The 27,524-nt window shown below is 30.2% G+C and overlaps 1 protein-coding gene across 3 annotated transcripts in view; it reads left to right on the top strand.

The window, feature by feature from the left end:
• Nucleotides 1–18,729: 18,729 nt before the first annotated feature.
• The window catches only part of LOC100160905 (insulin gene enhancer protein isl-1), a 53,341-nt gene continuing 44,546 nt past the window's right edge, over nucleotides 18,730–27,524 (top strand). Inside the window, exons 1-2 of one of the 3 annotated variants that reach the window (XM_016803128.1) lie at nucleotides 18,730–19,024; nucleotides 25,281–25,529. In XM_016803128.1, the coding sequence (XP_016658617.1) occupies nucleotides 18,991–19,024; nucleotides 25,281–25,529 (283 nt within the window). In that variant the 5' untranslated portion in view covers nucleotides 18,730–18,990. Of the gene's footprint in view, nucleotides 19,025–24,803; nucleotides 25,121–25,280; nucleotides 25,530–27,524 lie in introns of those variants that run through there. The other 2 variants (XM_016803127.2, XM_016803129.1) reach the window with 2 other exon arrangements.

The raw sequence follows: 27,524 nt of genomic DNA, 5'->3' as shown, positions 1-27,524 counted from the left end.
TGATTTTTACATATTTTGTCAATTTTTGAACTTTAAATGCTAATAAAAAAAAACTGTGACTAAGGATTTTTAATATTTTTCAAATCTCATTGTAATAATATAGTAGGAGCCTTGTATTAATTTTTCAAGTATTTTTACTCAACAAATAAAATTTTATTGACATTCATAGAAAAAAAAACTAATTAAATAGGAAACTGAAAATGTCCCTAAACAATTTTAAACAAATCAAAATATTTTGAAAATTTTATCATGTATAGAAAATGGAAAAATAAACAACCAGTGAAAATTTCATGTATCTACAGTCATTCGTTTTAAAGTTACACCAAAAACCAAAATCAATTTTCTCGAAAACATATTTTGCGTAAAAATTCCCGTCTTTCCTTAATTTTTCTTTTGTTTTTCACGGCGCTTTTGAAAACTATTGGAAAAATTTTACTTTTGACGCCATCAAAGTACCAACTAGATTCACTTTCCTATCAGAAAAGGTACTGTTGAAGAAAATCCAAGCACTTTTACTGTCCTAAAAGGTGATGACAGACAAAAAAAAAATTTAAAAATTAAAAATTAAAAAAAAAACACACATCATGGTAAAATCAATACATTCATCGTTCCACTCAGAATCTAAAATAATATTTATATAGATGATTGATACGGATATATAATATTATATTTTCAATAATTTATAAATATACCTACTACATAGTCCCCACATTTATATCGTGTATTTATCTCATTATTTGTACTCTGTTGTATCTCTAAATAGTATTTTTAAAAATACTGTAATTATGACTAGCATTATATATTTATATAATCTCAGAAACGTATACCGCCGACTGGTAGATTCTTGTCGGGTTGAAGTGGAATGCTGAAAGGGTTTAAGCAATAAGTGGATTATTAGTGAAGGGATGGTAAGGGTGGGCGTTGAATATTCCTCTAGGCACTCTTCGCCAGGACAATCTCCTGTTATACCACAGCTATAAACAAATTACCCAACCGTCAGTCGATCCAATTACATACAGGATAATCCCAAAATATCAGTCTCGATAATCACAAATGTATACATAATATACTGCTTGTATAAAGGATTAGACTAAATTATATATTAATGTAATTTACTAATATTACTATTTATTGGCCCTCTTTGAGAAATTAAATATGAACAAACTTTTTATATCTATATTTTTTTTTTTGTAAAAAGAGAGTAATTAATGGTAAGTTTTGTTTTTTCATAACTATCACGTAATCTTTTAAAATCCTAATGATACCTATATTATATACTATGGCTGGGCCTGAAAATCGCGGCTCACGTCTTAACATTCTTAGTATTAAATTTATTTATGTACAATAAAAGGTATGATTTATTTTCTTACTCGTCATATTATTTGTTATTAAATTGTGCTGCTTGAGCAAGTCACTTATCGCTGGCCACCTCTGTTATATACCATACGGATGGTAATTGTAGATCTACACTTGTTTATACTTTATTATTGAATAAGTTTAATTTTTACATAATATGCAGAATGCAGATATTCATAAGGTCATAACTTTCCATCTCCTAATCATTAAAATGCCTCTATACGCATGTAGATGGACGATTTTAAAATAAATGCATGGCCGCTCCTTGGGGTGTAGTCTTTAAAATTGCTGACTAAATTCTGAATTTCTAAATGCCAAACAAATTTATCGAGTGCCAAGTGCTGACCGAAAGTCTAATATTGCTAATGAATTGGGTGAATCCGCTCCCCAGATGTGACCTCTCAAAATAACCCGCCGAAAATCTCATTTTTGCTATAATGTCTCTTTTTTTTTTAAATGTATTCTTCAAGTAGATGAGCCACCCTGAACATGTTTGTATTATATTAGGTATATGCGCGGTATGTACGCATATATAATACATAATAATATATATTATACTAATATTATCCGAATATAACTTAATTACTTTCATTATTTATTAAGTGGTTTGATATCATTAATTTAATGTGAAGTTTCAAAATTAATTTAATATTTTAGATAGGGTAGGTATACATTATGTATCTATATATTGATTCATTCTTATGTTTTTAATCAATTGATTTCCATAATAATTTTGCTAAAATGTTTTTCTAAAATTGTATATTTATGCCCTCACTAAAAACACAATATAAACAATATAAACTCTATAAAGTATAAACGTATAATTAAATAATGTGCAGTACCTGCGTAGTGCGTATATGTATAGGTACTAAGATATATAGGTCTACTGTTTAATTTAAATCATTATATAGGTACAACGGCGCATTCGTTTAACATTGTTTATTATGAAATTGAAAATAAGTCACGACGAGTACAGTTTAGTTTAATACATTATTCGCAACTCGCACTAAACATAACATATGTCCTGATGGCTGATTATATTTGTTGGTTTTTAAATAAATTTATTTGATAGCAGGTATGGATCATTTGTATTAAAAACGTGTATATTGCAAGAATCCTCTTTTCAGCTATTATTGTTTATTTTCAACAGATGTTTGTGAATCGTGTATAACGAATAACAGATATGAATGCATAAAAAAACAATTATTTAGTTTACGCCGATTGACAAACTAACTGACTCGGCAATAATACATAAATGAAAAAAAAAGAATTGCATAATTTTTGTAATCACACAATCCTATATTATGATGATATGTGTCCGAGTGTGGTTGCAGCTGCCGATTCAGAGGGTGTATATAGCATGTACACACACACACATATATATTATATATTTATATATATTGGGAATTCGACACTTGAACACTAACGATCCACGTGCGACCTCTTCCTCGCTGTGCCGCTGTGCCGCTGTCCCTGCCCAATCGACTGGAAATTTAATATTGGAAATTATTTCTTTTCTTTTTTATACCCCCAAAAACCAAAAACAACATTTCGTATCAAACAGCTCGGAAAATTCGACTTTTGTACGTTATTTACTATGACCACCTTTTGTATTATATTATTATATATACGCACACCGGCAATAATACAATAATAAAATGTCGCACATAAAAAAGACGATAAATATGGGCAATAAAATAAAAAAAAAATTGTATTTTCTGTTGTTTGGTGCAATTACCCAAATGACACAACAGCGACGACGTTCGGGTGTATACATTGATTTGTGGGTCCGATAAAAGTCAATGAATCGGTTTAAAACGGATGTAGGTACATATCATATGGCTCCAAACCGATATCAGGTTAAACATCTTTCCATTCAGGCATTCATGAGTGTAGACTGGATAGTGGATATATACTTACCTTATACACATAAGGTGCGGTTCACCTGACCTGATTTTTGGCTACTTCGATAAACGTCCATATCGTTTACCCCAACTATAAAACTCAAATCTGATAAATACTTGGAATTAAACTGTTTGTTAATCTTTTTTTTTTTGTTTGGTAAGTCAATTTATCGACTAAGATTATATAAGATAATGACATGGGAAAAAAGAAATAATAAATGTTTTGTACAGAAAAGTTCTCATACAATCATTTGTTTGTGAGGTAATTAACAAAACAATTATTTAATTATATGCAATGATGGATATGAAGACTTATTATAATTATATTTAATTTTATTGTTATTATATTTATTTAACATATTTGTTGACAAATATTTATTTTAACTAAGACAAAAAGCGCTTTTGAAACTCAAAAAGAGGCTTTGGAGGATTGGGGCAAAAGCGTTTATCTTCAAAAACGCAGGGGAGCATTGTATTTTACAATGATATTTTTTTTATTATCATTAAATCCAAGATAAATTTCACATATTATAAATAAAAATATATAAATAGGTAGGTATAGTACAACAATATCTCTTATATATTTTATACCTTCATAACTTATTTTGATGATGGTAGAGAGTTCATATTAGTTACAATAGAATTTATTAGGCCTAATAATATATTTTTATGATTGTAGGGTAACACATAATTTGCCGCTTGCTAAGGTCACAATATTCACAAAACTACAAATTAATAATAGGCAATTATAAAGTTTTTACATTAGTTTCATATTAATATTACGTAGTAATAATTTAGTATTATAATATTTAACAACAAAATATAAATAATTGACAAATTATAGTTCTAGAGCTTTATTTTCTTTCAATTTTTGTAAGTTTTTTCTGAATTAATATTATTTGTAGTATATTTTTCTATACTCAAGAAGATGTTGTTCCCGAATGTGTTGTCTCTGTCTTACACACGTAAAACATGGAACATTTTCATTAGCTAGTTTCAATTCTAGGGTGCTGCCAGTTTTGTTATTAGAGTGAATTGTCATATATTATTCAACTTTAAAGTAACAATATTATCTGTGTTCACTCTTTGGTTTTTTACGATATTTTAATACTTGAGTGAGTTATGAGTATGTATAACATTAATATTTGAAAATGCTCGTAATTTACTTGAAAATTAAAATATCGTAAAAAACCAACGAAAGAACACAGATAACATTGTTACCTAAAAGTTTGATGATAGGTTAATTTACTCTAATATCAAAACTAACAGCACACTATTGAAACTGGATAACGAAAATTTGTTATGTCGTCCGTGTGTAAGACGAAGACAACACATGTGGGTGCTAAGTCGTCTTAAAATTACCAGATTTGAGTAAGTGAGCTCCACCTTTATATTGTAACATGTACGTACCCAAGTTTTAATTCTACGGATTGCAGAAAATAATCGTTCATAATGTGTTATTATGGATACACAAAAATATTATTGAATTTTTTTTTTAAATCTGGGATAGGCTACAGATTCTCTATAGTGGGACTTAGCCCCTCCTACCTCCACATCCCTCAACGCGGCACTGATTATACTCGTACAATTGTGTGTTACGACACGACGTTGCGTCGACGCCGGTATGAGTAGGACATTTATATTATGTATACAAGAGCAACAAAAATATTAACTTCTATTGTCGGTGTGCGTACTGCGTAGTACCTTACATACATAATTGTTAGGATAGACGGTACTTCAACTTGAGTCAGGAAACATAAAAAAATTTTCCATTTTACACCTTGTGTTCAATATTGTTGATTGATCTTTTCTCGAAAAATAGTGAAAAAATAATATTTAAAATATACGAGTAGGTACTATGGGTATTATACTACCTAATAATCAATGTATTCACGTATATTATTCTAGACTATGCAGAGCTATCCGTAACAAAATCCCTAAGAAAATTAAAATTGTTTTCTTCTTTTCCAACGTCAACTGAATATACTAGGTACCAATACCAATACCTATACAATATAATATATAGGTACCTACCTACATTTATAGAATTATCGACGGGTTCTTTTCAAAAAAAAATGTCACGCCGACGTACTCGTACTATGTACATAACAGTGTATATACGGTATACACGGTGACACGGTGTAGGTATATATACGTATAATAATATTATTATTTTTAATATTTAGTCGTCACGCGGGCGTGTACGCGACGACGCCGCCGCGTTTTGTTGATCGAACACTCGATGTCCGACATAGAGGGACGACGACGCGCGCGCGACGTACACTATGTGTGTGCGTGTGCATACAGCCCTCCTCCCTGTCATCCGCCGCCGATCGTTCGCGCGGGGTTTTCGAGTGGCCACTTGTCGTCGGCGGTGCCTTTGACGCCAGTCGCGCGGCATCACAGCGCTGCCATATATTATTATGCTTGTGTACCGCGTCGTCTGCGTGTCTCTCTCATTTTTGCCGCAGTCGTGGTTCGTCACCATGCGACTGACAATACTCGTCAACATACATAGTATACGTCGCGTCGTCGACTATTGTGTGTGTGTGTGTGTGTGTGTGTGTGTGTGTGTGTGTGTGTGTGTGTGTGTGTGTGTGTGTGTGTGTGTGTGTGTGTGTGTGTTTGAGCATCGTGACAAAAACACACGTCCTCCACCTCGCACTATGACGTGTATATAAGTATAATACTATATATTATATGTACATATATAGACTGTCTCTTTTAGCTCCGATCCCGCACCGCCAGCACACCATATTATTATACGTATTACATAAATACTCATATATATATTAACAATTCGCGTACTTATTATGCACCTACGCATGTGTGTTCATATTATTTATATACGTTCGAGTACCTACCGATGAGACGTCGTCGACTCCTTGTGGAGGTGACACTCATAACAATATAATATATATTATATAATAGGCATCTATACATTTTACTTTACACTCAGAAGTCGATGCCGTTCGACATAAAATATTTATAATATAAAATAATATACACTACGTATAGCAATTATAGTAGGTAATATAGATTTTCTTATTTTCGTATGCTTAGTTTAGATAATTAAATATAAGAGTAGGTACCTATACTTATTTTATGACTTATACCCATAACCCATTACAATGTATACGTTCATTTATACAGTATTATGTATATATTTATATAGGTACAAATATGAAATAATATACCACACATTATTTAATAACTATAGACAGTATAACTTCTCGACAACTTAGCGGGCCTTGTATAGGTCCACCATTGCCATTATTAATTCACTCCATCGGTCTCTGTAAATCACGTCTCCTAATTGTATACTTTCGACTTTCATGTATCATTGTTATATCTCTTTTTACAACAGCCTTCCATCTTGTTCGTGGCCTTCCTATATGTAGGTATTTTCCTTACACTTCTTCCTTTTAGGACAAGCTTAATAGTTTTTCTTTCCACTCTCCATACATGCCCAGTTCCCAGCCCATTCTATCCTTTTGCTTCTACAATACGATAGGATATTTGGCCTTCCACAAATATTTTGTAGGTCCTCATTGTGTCTTCCTTCGTTAGTATTCCGGTTCCATATTATAAACTGGGCCAAATATTTTACGGAGTATTTTTCTTTCTGTTGTACCTAATTTGGAGTAATCGTCTTTTGTAGTAGCCCACGTTTCACAACCATATGGTCTCAGGTAACTTGTGTATAAAGTTATATTCGATTCTCTGGATAATAACTTTGACTTGAATAGTTTTAGTAAACTGTAATTATCTGTTAGTACTTACGTCTTACATATCAAATTTTCCTCAGATTTACTTCATAAATATAAAAAACAAAAGTTTTAATTTTAATTTTCTTAAGTGTTTGTATTCATTAAATAATGTAAAAAAGTAGGGGGAAATAACGAAATATAGAAAACAAGGTCATAATATTTTATATTATATAGGTTTTTTTCATTATAGGACATATTATTATAGGTGCGTCAACATTATATATTTATAAACCACTCATCATGATATTGTTTTTTTTTTTTTTTTGTTGCTTTGAGTTTTTTTTATACAGGACATATATATGCCAGTAGGTAGTCAAAAGGTGCGTACATGAAAAATGAAAAAATATATTTGTGAACCAAACTTGTCAGATATCAATCAGTACATTGCCATTTGTAGATAATAGATTATTATATTATGATTATGAATGATAAGAAATATTTCTACTTAATAGTAAGTTGCGCAAGGGTATGAGGCCGTATACAAAATATAAATATGTACATAATACCTGTATAAGTAATTGTATGATACTTATGTACAAAATTATATCGCGTTATCTATAAAATAATAAATAAAATGTAAAACAAATTTTTTTTTTGTATAGCTGCAATAATATGACTGGTGCAGTATATTTGCCGAGGGCGTAGCAGTGAGTATAAGTGAGTATAGTGTATACATATTATATATTTATTTAGGTTATGGACTACTATATTTATAATACAATACATACGCACACGCACATTTAAAATAAACGATATACATATATTATACCTACCTATACAGCTGCATACTAATTAGACGCACACGGTAAGAGGTTTAATAATGATATTTTACAAGTCTCCATGGTATTCGCGTAACATTATAATTTATAAACCCTGTGAGTTGCGGTGCAGCAGGCGGTTGTATATAGTATATACTTATAGTTTTTATATATATGTATATGTATATTATGTGAGTAGGTATGTCGACGGATCTTTGCATATTGTACATGACTATACTTGTTGTCACTTATAGTAAAGTAATATACACACACGCATAATATTATATTATAAGCTATGCATATACTATAAGCATGTTATAATAGCTTTAATAAAAAAATAATATTTTTAGTTGTTATTAAGGATGTAAAGTTTTGGAGACCCATAAGACCAAAAATTGAGCACAACTACGATTATAATATTTCAAACCACCGCCAGTAAATAATATCTTATTGCAGCTTGCGCAGTTGTGCGTACTCACCATATTGGACATTTATAATTCGACGTTACGTGTTATAATCCTTAATCATATTTCATATTTTGTAAAATTAATTATTAAGAAATATACCTAATATATTTTAAGTGTACGTATCTATAATATTGGCATAGCTGGCTGCTAGTTGGTAGTGTGTAGGTCATCATTCATCAAGTATCTATATGTTTTAGGTAGGTATCTACGCGTATAGTATAATTTAATAAATACAATTATTTATGTATTTTTTTATTAATTATTAATTAATCATATAATATTTATGTAATTATTCTATGAAACGGGCACACTTGTGCGTAAATTATACCTATTAACCTATCCTTTGATGTTTTTCAAAATACTGGCAAGTGCATTGTGCATACAACGTTTGTATCAACAGCACCTACAAGTTACAACCAAATAATTCAGTACCTAATAAACTGACGCATTACAGTTAAATTGGCCGACGGAAAATATCGCGGTTACCCACTCGTCTTACAGAGTATCGTAGTCCGTAAATAATAAATCTAAACGTAAAATTAGAACTTTATCGGATTTTATCCAAACATATTTTTGCGACAACTTTCCGAACGCGTCCGTCCATGAATTCCAGCGATATTCTATGTAAACCTGCGTTCCATCACACGCCGGCAGCCGTGGCAATAACGGCCAAGACGCCCGTCATCCATAAAACCATTGTACAAAGCCGGATTCACGTAGTGTTGTGTCGTGTGAGTTCGTGGTTATTATGTAGGTTACAACTAATAACCTCTAACTATATTGGTTTAAAAGTTTAGCTGTAGCAGTGTAGCCTTTAGTCAATTATTGTTGGTATATTTGGTTGCAACTCGGTTATTACGTAATGCCAAAAAAGTTATACCCAATCCAGTGGCTCAACGAGGGGGGGTTCTAGGAGGCTATGACCCACTCTGACTACGATTTAGCCCCCCAAAAAATATTCCTTATTAATTTAGATACAAGTCCTCTATGGGTTATTTATTAACAAATAGTTTTGTTAGGTGGGTTTTAGCCCCCACAGAATTTTAACCCTAGTTGCGCCTATGGTCCAATCACAATACGATTTGATCAACACTATACGACACACGACGTATAGATGTGAATCCGGCTTAAAAGCTATATTTGCTGAGACCAGTTTACGACCAGCCATTTGTTTTTTTTACTGTCTGTATAGCCGTGTCCGATTGACGATTGTTGTCAATCAAATGGTTTTCGTTGCGCCGTCTGCAATTAGTGCGGTATGTATAGCAGTACAACGAAATGTCATCGAAAATAAATCTTGACTAGCATCTATCCGAATATATTATCACATCTGGCCCTAAGAAATGCACCACTTGTTTTTGTGGTTTTAGTGGTTTATGCTGGACAGGGTCGTAAAGGTAGGGTAACAGTTAAGGCCAACACAGGTTATAATACGCATCTATACGAATAGTAAAGTTTATGTAAATTTTCGCACACTAACTACAATATAGTACAAAATTTATATACATATAATATTTAAGCCAATTTCGTCTACACTGTGAACGTGTATATTAAATCTTATATTTATGTAGGTATATATATATATATATATATATATATAATAAACACTCTTCAGACAACAGTATATAAATTAATATACAAATAAAGCACCTTATACGCGTTCACTATCTATTATATCAGTATATTTGTATAATATAGTGAAGTAGGTAAATATATAAATATTATAGACGAGTACTGACGATAGGTAGTAGGCATAGGCGTATTCTGGGGGGGGGGCAACTTCCCCCTCAGATATTTAACTAAGTGGGGAATAGCGACATTTTACCTTATAGATTTATAGTTTTACTACAGCCCCCTCCCCCATCCAAGAATTTACATCAGATTACGCCTATGGTAGCAGGTATCTAGCTATATTATATAATAAGCGAGTATATGTGTGTGCATCACACATATATTATGGGACCGCGGCTTGGGGTTACTGCAGCAGCTCTACCGTCAACGAGGATTACGCGCGAGACGAACCGACGGCCCGTGAACCGGCGGCATTTTGTCATCTGCTCCAAGTTATTATAACATTACATTATTATATTATACGAACATACATACATAAGCACATAATATAATACGTACCTACCTAAAACTCATATGTATATATAGTATAAACTATTAGATGTGCGTGCTATTATATTATCGTACAATATTGCGGTTTAAATGGCGCTGCGGTCTGTCCGTATTACTTATTGTGTGCCGCATTGCCGCTACAGTAAATGTTTACTTATCAAACATAAAGGACACATTGAATTTTCAATTTTTTTTGCATTTTCCAAACCCCCTCAGCCCCATCCGCTGTACTCCGTACCAACAGTCCACCACACCGGTTTTTACACGCATTATACACGCTTAGCGCTCACCCGTTTTACGCGTGTCATATAATATGACATACATTATATATTATATATAGACATATTACTATAGTGTACATCTCGCGATTGTATTTTTATACATAATAATATATGTAATATGTATATTATATTGGAACTCTGCTGTTATACGACCGCTCTTTTGCTGCACGTTCGCCCCGCGTTTCTTTTGTTGGCTGCCTATTGTATTAATTCGTATTTAAAAAACCGAACCAAATCCCCGCAGCCGCATATACTATCAAAATATATACCTATTATTATAATCATACACTGTGAGTGCCTACATAATATATATTATATTGTATTCTTATATCATCCATATTTATGTATACATCATACTTCGTCGTAATAACAATTCACGTTTTTTTTGTTATATTGTACTTTGATGATATATAATATTATTATATATAGACACTTAATATGATAACTTTTGAATAAGTACATGGTCACTTTATGTGTGTGATCTTGACGATATTATCATATTAATGAATACAATAATTATTATAACAATTAAAAATATAAATATGTCACATGACACCTATGTACCTATATAATACGTCAATACGAACTATACTTATGTACGATCAATTGTTGACCGACACAATAATATTAACACACACATAATTGTAACGCCTATGGCCATGTATAAGTAAGTTAGTTCACTGTGCATCTTAGACCTAAATACTAACTACTACTGGACTCCGTAGGACGATGATACAGTCACATAGTAATATAGTATAGGTAATAGAATATAGTTTACATATTTGTGAGTATTATTATTTGTAAGTGTTTAGTAAATAATAAAACGTAATAATAATTTAAATTAAATACTAGTTATTTAAATATATTTATGATTCTGATATCTATATATCTATCCCTCGCTACAGTACTTATATCTATAGGATCCTACGATTCCCCCGGGATATCTTAAATTTAACTGTTCGTTCCACCGGCCATGTTACACAATAATTGTATCGATCGATATAGCTAGGTATATTCATTTATATTATATTAGTTTATAATAATTGTGAATTTTTTTTAAATAATGTCTATTGTACCTATACCTATTTATTCATATTTTTCTTATGCACGTTTACAAGTCACAACTATGAATATAAATATATTTAATTATAAGCCAATAATAATAGGTATTATAATTAGCATATAGAAGTAGGTACTTCTCGGACTTTAAATTAAATTTCATGAAAAAACGTTATTTCAACTTGTTTTCTTGTGTAGCATAACGAAATCATTATAAAATAATTTAAATTAGTAGTTACCTATAGGCTATAAAGGAAAAAAAGAAATTTTATTGTATGTAATGTATATTTTCATTTATCATAGTTTTTATTATTTATGGGTTGTATTATATACCTACCTATAACTGAATTTTATACTTATTGATTTATTGGAGCTATATATATTGTAATTCATAAGTAGTTATATTTTGTTCCGTAATGTTAAACGATTTATATTTTCTCGTTATTTGTTGTAACACTAATTTTAATAGATTAAGACTGAAAAAATTAAAATTAAAAAAAAAAATTACATAATGTATAATATAATATGACATACATTGTATACATTGTATACTTCAGACATAGGTATCCTACACCGCAATTAATTGCTCGTGCATGACAATCATCATGATAAGAAACAATGGGAAAACTATATTTACCCACCTATAGGTAAAATAAAAATAGCAATATCTCCTATAATATTTGACAGATTATTTAAGCACATACAGTACCTGGTAGTACCTGGTAGGTATCTGGTATATACACGTGCGTATTTTACACTTTGAACCGGTTTTCTAAGATATTATCCAGCGTTATGCCAATAATATGATCAATATAGGTACTAGTGTGTGAAATGTGTATATTATGATACCTATATAATATAATTTATTTTATTATCTATAGGTATATTAATTTTATGTACCTATATAATAATAATATATCTGCACCGTTCAAATTCGTAGTGTGTAGACGTGTAGTTGAAGTATTCGGAAAGAAGACAACAGTCAAGTAGGTACCTAAACCATGTATATTATTATAATTATTATAGGCTTATGTATATAATCGCATTGTTTTGTGTTGGCCGAAAAATGTTCACCGCGTGCTTACTGCTTATACGATGGGTTGGGTTGTATTATTATAGCAGTATCGTACCGCGTATCGCATGAAGACAGAAGAAGAACATATTATAATAGCTACCTTGTACCTAGAATGGTATGTTATAATACCTATTATGTTGAGGTATCATATTATGTATAATAATGTGTTATAAATAATATATATTATTATATATATGATATAGTGGTGGTGACCTGCATATTATTATCATTGTATATACGGTATAGATGTCACGGTATATAATAATATATACGCGCTAGCGTAGACGGAGACCAAAGCTGGGAGAGATGCTATCTTTTTCCCTTTTCTTTTTTGTTCAATACCCGCGCGCATTATATTATTATAATAATATACTCGATGGCGGCAGCCACGGCGTTGCGGTTCTCGTTGTCGCACGTAACCGACACCACGACGACGGCGCTTTAGATGCTATATATATTATACCTATATATAAATATTGTTATTTGTTATCTCTATCCGTCGCTCGCGCGCTGCTGCTCGCCTTTGCAGTTATATATACATATATATATTACTTATAAACAGGTATATATAGATATTGAGACTGAGAGAGAGAGAGAGAGAGCACGCGAAAGCGATGGAAAGATATAACTCTATACAACTGCTCCGCTGATATACCGCTGCTGCACCAAATCGCGTTGACGTGTATTGACACGTTTCCGGTTAAGTTGTCCCGCGTCAAAGGCGCCGCCCCCGCGGATAGTGCACATATTTACGTCTGCCCGAATAGGCTGTACACACCTACTTATAAGTGAATATGTATATTGGATATGTATATATGCGAGTAGGTTTATATATATATAGATAAGTGCCTATACCGCGCGAAACACGTAGTATTTATGCGTTGTTATCCACAGAATGATCGGCTACCGTGAAAACAAACTATTCGCGACGTTGTTCGTCTTATTGTATCCATAGTTTATAATAACAATATATAGGTATTTATGTTTAAACCTATAGATATATTCGTACAACTACATATCTATGTACATACCTATTACCTATGTATTATTATAATAATATAATGTTGTTTAGTTTTCTCGTGAATATAGAGAAGATAGAGACGAGGTTTTCTAGTACACTATAATACCATATGCATATAGGTATTACACCTATAGGTTATTATAGCTGATACCTATAATATGTATAATGTTTAATATATTACGGGAAAATTAAGAAATCGGACATTCACCACAGTGCTGTCTATTTATTCCCTGTAAATTACATATTGATATATATATATATGGAATATGGATACACATAAAATATATATATACTACTAATGCGTATCCATAGGTATAAAACCGTACCTATGACTGCCATGAGTATAGAAAAACGCGATTGTACCATATTATTATAATAATAATATATATATATATTATAATAAGGCACTATAATGCAGTGTGGTGCGACATTTGCATAAACGAGGCCTCCTGCCCCCCCTACTCCTGGATCAGCACACGAAAAAAAATACGTCCGTGCGTTCGTACCAGTCGTTGAGCGGTTTTTAGACAAATGCGTGCTGCAATGTGGCGGCGTTATAATCACAGAGTGCATGTAGGTATATACAGAAATCCATTACGCCACGGCCGCCATTTTTTCTTAGGCGAGTAAAAAATAAAAATCACGATTTACGGTCCGTGTGTGATGATGCCGGCCAATGGAAAACGCGTCTATATATATATAAGCTTATATACACTCGATGGTACATAATATATAGCTTTGTTGTGTATTATTATTATTATCATTATAATATGTTGTATTATTGTAAAATAGGTTCACTATATACAAGCCACTGCCGTGTAAAGAATCCGTCAAAATGATGGTGAAGGGGCGAGTAGAGAGCTGCTGCGCAATGCTGGAAAAAGTGCACGTTTAGACGTCGAATATAAGTTAATATTATGTATTGTACTATTGTGTGTATAAATATAGTTTCCTGAGTATAATAAAACCTATAGTACCTATTATTATACACTTATATATACCTAAGATCATAGTATTACGTTATATACATTCATTATAATATGTAATATGTGATCTGTGTATAGTCACAGCAGAGAGAATACCAAATACTACTACATTATAGGTATACATTAATTTATACACCTATTTTTATATTATATTATCTGCAGATATAATAACATTCGTGTATAAGAGCTTAAAATTATAATAATATTGTTATTTAACTCGCATTACCTATATTCTCTACGAAATGTATCATAAAATAATTAGTTTTTAAAAAACTTTTTAATAAAAAACAACAGATATGTGCATTTTGTTTATAAAATTTTAAGCACTAACGCAACATTTTTTTAAAATATTATGAGTGATGATAAATATTATTGTATGTATACTCTGAAGACATGAAATTGCATATATATTACAAATTATTGTGCAATCACACTTTAATATAAAATTATAAAGTTTATAGTATTTTCTATAATTTTAATTTTAATTATTATTATTTAATTATTATTTATGCTTGGATACAAGATGATTCACTAAGCATACCCATCCCCTATCTTCAACAATTTATCCCTTTAACTGAGTTTATTCAAATAGTCATTTTTGAAATTTTTAAGTATACCAATCATTAAGATCATATATAAATATTTTGATGTAGGTACTATGTTATCTAAATCAAAATGTAGATGAGTAGTTATTAAAAAGTAAACACATACTGAGCCACTGAGGTAACAATCATTTAAATAGTTTTACAAACATTTAAAAAAATATATAATCTTCAATGTAATGATGATTATAAACTTCGATAATTGTTACAAATTATAAATTATTAATATATATTAGGCAAATAAAATTAACTCTAGTAGGTATACCTAATTATAATTACCAGAATTTTAAATTTTAAATCATCATTTATTCGATTTTTTCGAACCTATATTATCGCATGGACTATATTTTCTATTATAATTACTAATTACTAATTAGTATAAACTCAAATTTAAATACCTAACTCAAAAATTATCCGTTTAAATTTCAATATAGATAGATACCTACAAACCCGCAGTCAACTCCATAATAATTTACAAGAAAATAAGGGACGATTCTTTTAAGAAAAAATTGAATCGGCATCGCCACACTGCCACAACAACGCGCCTACTGCAAGACACTTCCACTTATATGTTATAAAAACATCTAAGTATTTTAAAATATTATGGTCCTTACAAGGATATGTAAAAAATTTGAAAAATTTGAAAAACAGAATTTGAATAGATTCATTATTGAAGCAAAAATAGAGGCGAACATGCTTGGTTAATCAACCTGTATTACATATACGCACGTCTTATATACTATGTGCATTGTGTAAGTATATGTACTTATATTACACAATATTAACCAACAGGTAATATATATTTTTTGATTTAATGAAATATATTTTATGATCTAGACCCCGAGAAGCAAATATGTCATTAATTGTTCATTATTATTGATATTAATAATCAACTATTAATATTATATTATTATTTCAGGTTTATGATAAATGTTATTTACTAAAAGTAGGTAGCTGTAGGATTTAACTATATATCATAGTATATGTTAAATTCTGATTATAGTCAGTATTCGCCACGTGTCTACTGGTTTAAATGTGTTCACATGATAGTTGCAGACATCAGTTCAGGAATAATATAATATGATAATATTATGCTCGCATGTAGTAATCAGTAAAGAAATGTTAGCAATATTGCGATTTATTTACTGATATCTGGTTATTCTCTGCTCTTAATAGTTTTTTGAATGCGGTGCAGATTTATCATTACTTTAAAATTTAATATCACAACATACTACTTACCACTATACTATAATATACATTGTGTTAAAGGGAGATAAGCGAGACGCAAGTATTCAACGGCTGGTCTTTATTTCCCGTCTGCTATTTTGTATTTACAGTTTTTAGTTTTATTGTTTGAACTTTGAAGTATACGCTTATGCCTTAAGTAAGATAAAATAAATAAATAAGATTATAAATACCAACAAGTTTTGATGGATAAACCATAGGAAGGGGTGATAAATTACTCAATCATAAATAATAATATTAACAACTATAACTCCTCTATAGATAATTTGTATTATTATATAGTTGTTATTTATTATCCATAGCAATGTAAAAAAGATCTTTTTTTATTTTACAGAGTTATATTAGGTAAGATACTAAAATGTACTCACTATTATAAATAGCTAAAATTAATCTTAATGATTGTACATTTCCCTAAATTTGAAAATAGTTTAAATAATTTAAGTCATGATGCTGGAGATTTTCAAGTTTCTACAATTAATATTTTATGAATTACAACAAAATTACAAAAATTATTTGAGGTCCAATATATTATTGTTATAGCAAGTGTTCAATGTTTCCGTAATTTAAGCTATTCAATCATTCGTAAGAAGTTAATGTAGATTTACACTCAATTTTTTTTTTTAATTTTAGTAAAAATTACTAGAATGTCTATTATAGTCTAAGGACTATGATGAACCATGAATTCAATTTTAAGCTTTTTGTCTGAGCACAATAACTTTTATCAACATTTATAGAAACTATAAAAGAAAAAAATGTCACATATTTAGATACTACAATAGGCATAGCTCAAAAAGAGCCAAAATATTTTGAAAATTATAATTTATAATATATCTAGAAAATACTAACAATAGATATTTAGTGAAAATTTAAAATATTTATACGTTATTAGTTTTTAAATTACAACAATTACAACATCGATTTCATCACAAATTGGTGTTGCGTAAATATTCCTGGTTTCTTTAGTTATTTTTTAGTTTTTCCTATTAGGTAAATAAAAAAAAATAAAAATAATTTTCACTACTTTAACATCTCAAAGTAGAAACTAAATTAAATTTGCAACCAGAAACCTTCCTCGAAGTTTTATGCTGAAGATTTTTTTCTTTTATACAAAGTGTCGTCAATTAAATTGTGAAGACAAACAAAAATCAAATTCCCGTAATATTATAACAACATCACAAACTGCAGTTTATAGTGATTTGGAAGTCGCGGTCGGTCTCGTGTGCAGTCAAAACAACCTAAACGTGTCAATATAAAGTACAAGTATAAAACTATAAACATTTGAGCAGTCTTTTATACATATTATATTATTATATACCTACATACATACCGTAAGGGTTAAGACTCATGTACCTATATTTTACTCGATATATACCAAATAATATGACTCGTTTATATATACTATACCCGCTCGTAGGTATACTTCATTAATATATAGGTATAAACTATGAATGCGGTGGCCGCTTGTAGTTGTACAAGAAGCAGAATGAAAACGGACTTACGTATATTTCGAGAATAAAGGGAAAAAAGGGTTGACCAGGTGTTTTTATTGCCGGAAGTTTTGATTGTCCACGTCACGTATTAATATTATTACATTTATATAGGAGTAGGTGTATATATAATATATATAATATAAATACAGCATATATATATAGTATCCTTACTCGCCAGTGTTAGCAGTGAAGGTGGTAGTAGTGGTGGTGGTGGTGGTGGCGGCGCCTCGATCTTGTCACACGTCGTCGTTGATTTTTATGTCCCCGACCGGGCAGGCACCGAATTTCGTGTCGCGTATTTTATTTACCTGATTCACGCAGACGGTTCTTACCCATTTTTGGCGCCAGTCTGGACACACGTACAACATGCTATATATATATATGTGTGTGTGTGTGTGTGTGTGTGTGTGTGTGTGTGTGTTCCGATACGTGCGGACAACGACGCGTGGTGAGAGAAATACATATATAGAAGGAGAGAGTGAATGAGGTATAGGAGACGCAAAAGAAATAAAATAAGACGAAGAAGAAAATGTTACACGCGTGTAACATACCTAAGCTGCAATAACCGACCAGCGTGGTGTGTCGAGTTCAGTCGGTCGTGGGGTACGTTGCGCGATACAAGTGTAAAAAAGAATAATAATATATACATTATACATCTCACAATATTCTTATATATAAACAGTGTGTAATCTAACTTTACTATACAAATTCATTCGCAGCAGTATAATTATATACTTCACGCACCAATAAATATATATATATATAAATATATAATACAAAGTATATACATCTATTCACACGCAAATTATCATCGACTTTAACCACATTGAAGATTGAACAACGTCAAGTTTGGCCATGCCTCCGTACTTCTGTACGTCGGACGATGATAGTGAGTACCAATTAATTATTATATTATTAATTATTATATTTGTATAATATTATGCGCACTTATATTTTTATCGTATTATACATTTTTATTTATACATAATATCATACATATATTATATTATCATGGCGGTGGATTTATGACCGTGTACTTTGTACAATATACAGCGTTGGCTTGTTATTTTGGGGAGGCGTACCATAGGTACAAATTAATTCCAAAGATTAATTCTTAGTCCTCGTGCATTATTGACGTATATTATATTATGATCAACGCATGTTGTAGAATATAGATATTACATAAAAAATTGTTTTTCACACAAATCGTCACCGCGCGTTACTCTGTCCAGAGTGTTACAGAAATAGCTGACTAATGTAAATTAATAAACTGTACGTAATAACTTTTGTTTTATCAATATTGAATGTTTTCGTTAAATATATATTCTACAATGTGACAATAAAAACATTCTTTATTTAAATATAGGCTTTGCAATTTCAGGCTAAAACATATTGTAAAATCTCATTCAAAAAATTGAAATAAATAATATAATGTAATACCTATCATATAGGCTTAGGTAAGCTCCTACGTCATAAATCGTACGCATAGTATAAACATATTATTTTTAATGTATACTTATACATTGTTAGTACATTTTAATTGCCTATATAGTAAATGTAATAAATGTTAGTGTCCTAGTGTGCATCAGAGGGAATTTTTGTTTTTATTATATACGGCTTGACAGGCGGTGGTGGCGGTGGCGGCGTCTTAGTCTTAAGCAGGCGTCCACGAGGCGCCATAATATTATATGCCCTTGCCAGGGACAACTCCATGTATCATGGTCGAACCCCGTGTATATAATAATAGTATAATATATATTATATAACCTTGAATCGTATGCATGTTTCAATGTTTTCTTTTTTTTTTCTCTAAAGGGTACGAGAGCTATATAATATAATATATACCTCCTATTTACCAGATTTTGTCATAATACGCCTATGCGCATAATGTACCTATTACTAATAAACTCAAAATAATATGAGTTGGCAAATGTTTTGTAATGTTTATACAATACTTAACAAATTCCGCAATAACTTAATCAATTATTGTGTAGATAGGTTGGAGCTAGGAAGGTACTTGCGAACTGATTTTTGTTATAGGTAGGTATGTACCTATATACTATATATATATTATATATTTATATGTTTGTATATATATATACCAACTGATACAGCTGCATGTATGGGTTAAGGGTTTATTATTAGTTATAACTAATTGTATGTTATCTTCAATGTTATTTAATTTATATAGTATAATATAGTGGTGATATATGAAATTAGCGATATTCTTCAAACTTTATACCTACATTATACTCACACGAAATTGTATGTCTATATAATGTATATGTATATTATTGATAGATTATTCATTCAACTATAGTAAACTTAAAATCGTTTTTGATTTGAACGATTAAATAACTGTTACACACATGTAATTTATTTATTATACTAACATGATACCTTACATGCCATATCTATACATGCAAAGGTGGGCATTAACTAGTTAAAAAGTTAATTTTTTATTAACTTTTTAACTTAACTAGTTAGTTTATTTTCTAATCAACTTATGAACTTAACTAGTTTAATTTAAAGTTGAAATAACTTAGCTTTTCTTAGTTAATTTAAAAAAAAATCCATCAAGTTAAAAACAGTTTGAAGTTTTTCGTTTATACGTAAATATTACTATGTCAGTATAAAATAAAAATAATCCAATACAAACATTCCTGTTCTTTTTCTTGATAACATAATTTTGTGTATATTCATATATTATTTTATTAAGTTGTAAATTATATATTACCTATGCTAGTTTCAATTATAAATGTTTTAAAAAAAATTAATAATTGTAAATTACAAATGGACAATTTTTATGTTTTAATGTTATATAACTTATATTATTCAATTGCTATATGATATAAAAAAAATAAATTTATTAAATTATTAATTTGAGATGAGTATAGTTTCAACTAGTAAATAATAGTAAAGTAAAAGTAAAAAGGTGTACAGTGTACATTGTGATAAAAGTTCAATAGAATTGTTTTTTAGAATTTATAAATTAAAAACTAAAAAGACACTTTCACTCTTTTTGTGATTTACATACTAAAAAAAAAAAGAATTTTTTAAATTGAGTTAAGTTAATATTTTTTTCTATATTAACTTTTAACTTATCGAGTTAAATTTATAATTTGTTAACTGTTAACTTTTAACTTATTGATCTTGTGTCCCTTAACTTAACTTAACTTGAGTTAATTATTTTCATTAACTTGCCCACCTTTGTATACATGTATACTTAAACTATCTATTCAGTGGTATAATGCATTTTTCGGACAAACTCTTTATAAGATAATTTTAGCTGCACTATATTATATACCCTTAAAATAATGTTCCTTTGTGAAACGCTTACAAACAACTATAGTGTTACAATATACACATAATTGTTATAAATGATAATATACGTATAAAATCTATTAAAACTTATGTCTTAAAACTTTAGTATGTACCTATACTTATATATACACAACATATAGGCGCAATAAACGTTTTCAGTTATTTTGTTTAGTGTTTGTGTAGATAACACAATATGATGTCAAACTCTTGTTATGAAATAATATAATATATAGGTAGGTTCCTTTATTACACAGATAAGTGCACATATAGATACATTCTATCAAAGTTATACTTAAATAAATATATAATATTATTTCTCTCAGTTATGTTTTCAACCCTAAGATTAGTTTTCCAAAATGCTCTACCCTATTCTCTGTATTCTTGCAGTCCTCTTATTTCTTTGTACGAATTACATCTTTTTTAAATCTCGGTTTATAGTGTAGTGTTTACATTCCAATTGCGGTCTTCAACTACCTATGGTTTTTACCGTTCACACATATCTATAAGTTTAATCCAATTGTAATTTATCATGTCTCTGTATAGTCTGTATAATATATAATGTTATATTCATATTGAGGTATACATGTACCTATATTATTTACATGCATTTTTTTATTAATTTTTTTTCTAAGCACTATATAAGAAATAATAGTATGCATGATGTTAACAACAAATTTTAACATAATTGATCAAAATTTACATATTATTTTTTTTAATAAATATAATGTAAATTTTATTTATTTATACCAACAGGTTTATTGATATATCATTATACTCATTATAATATTATATATTTAAAGGCATAGAGGTAATATTATTATTATGTATAATATGAATGAACCTTTCTTCAGAAAATTATAGTTATACTGCAGTATCTAAATAGATTATATTTATAGGTATAGATACGCATATAAGTATTACACTATTTTATATTTTTCAAAAATCTACAATATTTTTATAACAATCCAATTTGGATTATAATAATATATGAATACATTATATTATATCATATGTCTTTTCGTATCTCGATACTACTTATAGTTTATTACTTTAACAGACAAATATAGGTATATAATATAAGTGCCTAAACCTACATTGTAGAGATAATCATAAATTGATTTTTTGACATGGACATATATACAGTGCAAGATGAGTGGAATCATCGAAGTCAGTTTCGAAGAATTATACGTTTTCATCACAATTAATTTATTCACGAACTCGTAATATATTTTATAACCATGTTTAAGTATTCTTTAAAGATGTATAGGTACTTGGTATAGCTATATACTTTTAAAGCCTCGTATAAAAGTTGTATAGCTATTCTTTAGAAAAAGTTTATTTTTTTTAAGCTCAAATGTAAAGTTTTACTGTTATATGTATAGGTGCGATTATACACGCAGGCACACGGTAGCTGTACAGTGTGCAAATTTACGATGTAAACGTATATTATATTACGTACCTATCTATACATATTATATTGTATATATTATTCGTATATATAGTCAAGCACGCGCGGGCCATCCGAAAAAAAATGTTGTTGAGTTCATATCATGTACCTATATTCCGGTATTCGTATTTAGATATGTACCAGGTACCTACAGGCTACAAGTTTTACGAAAACCCGTTTTTTCTTCCCTCACATAATATAGTCGCACATATTCTCATATATGAATCGCGAACCATGCATTTTTTAAAACGCATACCTTTCTATTTTTATACCTCGCGTCTTTTCTGCGCGGGTTCTGACGTTGTAGTTTATTATTTTAAAATTACTACCCTAAATACTGCAAACCCAGATGGAGTTATATACGTACTATATATAACTATAGGTACAGGTATATCACTATATATATATAGCGCGTGCCGTGCTGAAAAAAAGTAATAACACAGAAAAGTCACTCGTGGGACTCTCTGCTGTAGAATCCCTTTCTTTGATTACACTTTCGAAGGAGTAGGTTTACTTGTTTTTCTGTTCTATACACAAAGCTATTTTATACAATACTCAAACAAACGAATATATATATATAGGTATCTAACAGAATACTATATAGTTGGTATATAGGATATATGTATAAGTAACCTATATATGCAGCTGATATCTATAGATATATTATATATCAATACCTACCTACAATGTACCTACTGTAGAACATATTGGGTGCTATTAAACAAATACGATACATAATATATATATATATATATATATATATATATTTATATGAAATGTGAAACAATATGATCTGTATTATTATAATACCTTATATTGATATACTGCGGTATATATACAATATTTGAATATTTCCTATAGAAATATTTATTTTCCATAACCCCAAACATTTTTTTGAATAGACAAATACAATTTTTGAATTCGTAAGTCTAATTGATTTATATGGTAACAAATTATAAATAAGCCTATTAATACAAATTACAGTAGGTATTTACAATTTATTGACAACTTTAATGATATTCTATTAGATATAAAATTGCCGCTCATATTTTAGTTGGGGAAAATTTAAAAGTAGGATTAACTTTATAAATTATAATATGTTGTTATTGCCTGCAGTTGGTTAGTTTTCTGTGGTATGATGTGAAATTTATAGGTTTATAGATATAGTTTAGTCGGTTTGGTATGAATACTATTGCAACGAAGCAATGAAGATCTTTAACTTACAGTCGGTCCGGTTCGATTCGGTCGATACACAAGAGGGATGATGTTTAATATCTATTGGGCTGCAGATATCTCAGTTAGGACCTATACTTAAAAATGCTGATAACGAACTTATAAATATTTACAAAAGAAGATCCTTAACTATTACAATATCGCTGGGTTCGATGTTTTCATATAAAATGGCCAATTTCTCACAATGTATACAAGACTTATCATTTCGAATATTTTTAAAAAGTATAATATATTATAAAAAAGCTAAATAGGTGCATGTTTTACATGCATCAAGCAATATTTATATTTTAGTTTGAGGAATTTTCTAGAATAGTTAAGTACCTATAATATATAATATCAAGTATATCATATTAATATTTTGTCGGTAACACGAGCGTGTCGTGACTCGATAGCGAAATTTCATATGGGTACTACCACCGCCGTGGTGTACCTGATGGCTGATACGACAGCGACGCCGCGTACGACGGCCGACGCACAGCGACGGCGACGGTCGAATCGATAACTGCACACGAACGGATGGACGGAGGTGCGCGCGCGCACACGCACGCGGCACCGCCACCACCACCAAAGACCGGAGCCAGACCGGCCATTTTACAGCGCTCGTCACCAATAGTCGGCGTCGGTGGGCGCGGTCTCGACCGGCGGCCAGACGGAGGCGGCCGGCGACACCGGTCAGTCCGACAGTACAGTGTGTAGTGCGGTGCCGCCGGGACGCGCGTCCGTCCCCGAGTTAACGTAAAATATAAATTATAAATTAAATAAATCATTGTGCCTATTAAAACAACGAACAATTTGAATTTTTCGAATTGCGAATACTACCCGCGTGTATAATAACATATCGTGTGTATAGTGCCACTCGCCTATTTGACTGGCTGTAATATTTGTCCGTTTCGTAATACGCGTCGTTATGAAATATACCTAGTCAATACCACTGCAGCAGTGTATAGCTGCAGTAATCATTACACGAATACTCAACCATAGGTATATATGATATATGATAAATATATACTATCTATGTATAATACAACATACTGCTTCTTATACTGCAGTACGCGACCATCTGCAGCATTATATACGATCTATTATATAGATAAAGATGTATTGTTTCACCGATAAAAAAAAAATTTTAATTCGTTTGTAGTTTGCACACGGCCCAAGTTCGTTGCCGACGGCGGCGATTGTTTTATGGTTGAACGAGCATCCACCACCGTGAGTTCGACAACGTCAAGCGCGTGGGCGCCGGGACACGCGTGGTCCCAGTATTGCAGCCCGTCTGCCGGTTCCACGCTGGCCACCCTGATGCCGTCCGCCCTGCACAGGGGCCCCCTGCGAATATCGCCCGTCAAGTCCGAGCCGTACGACATGGCCGCCGACATACCACCATCTATAAGTAAGTCAAAAATTCATTTCATAATTATTTATATATATTAGCTATATACATGCGCGCATATATATATTTAGAAATTTACTCGTAACTACGTAGGTGATTCATATATATATATATATATATATATATACGTCATATAGTTACGTATATAGCGTCGTAGATATATGCACGTTAAATTTTAGTATGATATAAAAATCCCAAATAGGTATAGGAACCAAATTTAGAGGTACGGCGCGAAAAATTGTATTTATATAAATGCGTAAATAAACTGAAATGATATATATATTAGGTATACCTATATATATACATATATTTGTTTTATATTTATGTTCGTATAGGTATAGTATATAGGTAGGAACCTATAGGTACATATGTACATATATAGATTATATAGTAATATTATTGCAAATTAATCCATTTATCCATACTTTAATTTTTTATATAAATTATATATAAATCATTGCATAAACTGGCAAATATAATCTATATTTTGTACCTATACCTACATCAATTCAAAAAAAAAGTGTTTTGATCAATAATAATATATAGTCTCGGTAATGGGTACATAGAATATTATAATTAAGTATATATTTGTATAGACAATATTATTGATAACTGCAAATTTCAGTACACAAGTGTAGAAGATATTTTATATAATATGCAAAAATATTTTATACGTAGCCATGTTTATAGGTATAATATATTCTATTCTATATGCGTCTATACCGCATACCTATTATTAATGTTTAAAAACACAATAGTGCCACACATGTAAAGCTAAACTATATATAGTTTAACTGTTTAATCAATTTTATAATTAATAAGTTATATTAAATTACATTACCACACACTGAAACATATAATTAATGATTTATATTTTTCTATAAATTTAAGTAGTTATTAACTAACTTTTTAACCAGAAATTTAGGTATATATGTTACAGCCATTTAAATTTAAGAAATTTTAGAAAATAAACTGTTATTGTGCCACATAAAGATATTTGAATTTGAATTCTACAGTACACAATTCAAAAAGTTTATGGAAATGTGTAATACTACTGTAATATGACAAAAGTATAATAATTAAAACTTAAAAAAAAAATTCAAATTGCATGCGTGTGCGTATGTGGGTTTTGCACAAAGATATTGAATGTTCCAACTGTTCCTAAATTACCATTTATAGTTTTTACTAGGTATTTATATATTCCTATATACTGTAATAATACCTTGGTTAAAATATTTATTTTTGTGAAGCATATATGATATACTGTATAACTTTTAGGAGCTCATTGGTAAAACTATTGTAGGTAGGTTAGAATTAAAAAATGTTTTTCCTGAATATCCTAATTAACATTTTTTTCTAATCACAAAATGTACATAAGTATCTAAGTACATCAAAAGGTTTAAATATACGACCTAAACCTACGACCTAAATACATTACATTATTCTAACAATATTCTTTATTCATACGCCTACTATATTATTATACCTATGATTTTTCTAAGGTTATACCATAAATAATAATGTTTTTTAAATCTGTTTAAAATTTAAAAACAAAACTAGTGTAAAATGTGTTTAAATGTCAAATTGAAATAATTTATGTTCATATAACTGATTATAATATAGTATGTACCTACACTCTTCATTTTATTCTAATATTCAAACGATATCGAAGTATTAAGTTAAATTTTAAAACAAATGCATTTAGTAGGCATATATACAAATATAATATGATTATATATAGGTATACGATGTAGGTATACATAATATACATAACAGCTTGTAAACTAAATAATTTTAATGTAATTATATTTATTTTCCATTAGGTAGGTAGGTACAGGGCCGTCCCAACGATTTGCGGGGCCCGGGGCAGAGTAAAATTGCGGGGCCTAAAATGTCATTATCGCACGTCAGTTGCATATCGCATATGGGAGCTATACTCCCAAATTTGAAACTCAAATGTGCGCAAATAATCTTAACAAATATAGTACCTTGCAC

The sequence above is a fragment of the Acyrthosiphon pisum genome, chromosome A1, assembly GCF_005508785.2.
Source record: "Acyrthosiphon pisum isolate AL4f chromosome A1, pea_aphid_22Mar2018_4r6ur, whole genome shotgun sequence".
NCBI lineage: Eukaryota > Metazoa > Arthropoda > Insecta > Hemiptera > Aphididae > Acyrthosiphon > Acyrthosiphon pisum.
This window is presented reverse-complemented; position numbering and strand designations above follow the sequence as displayed.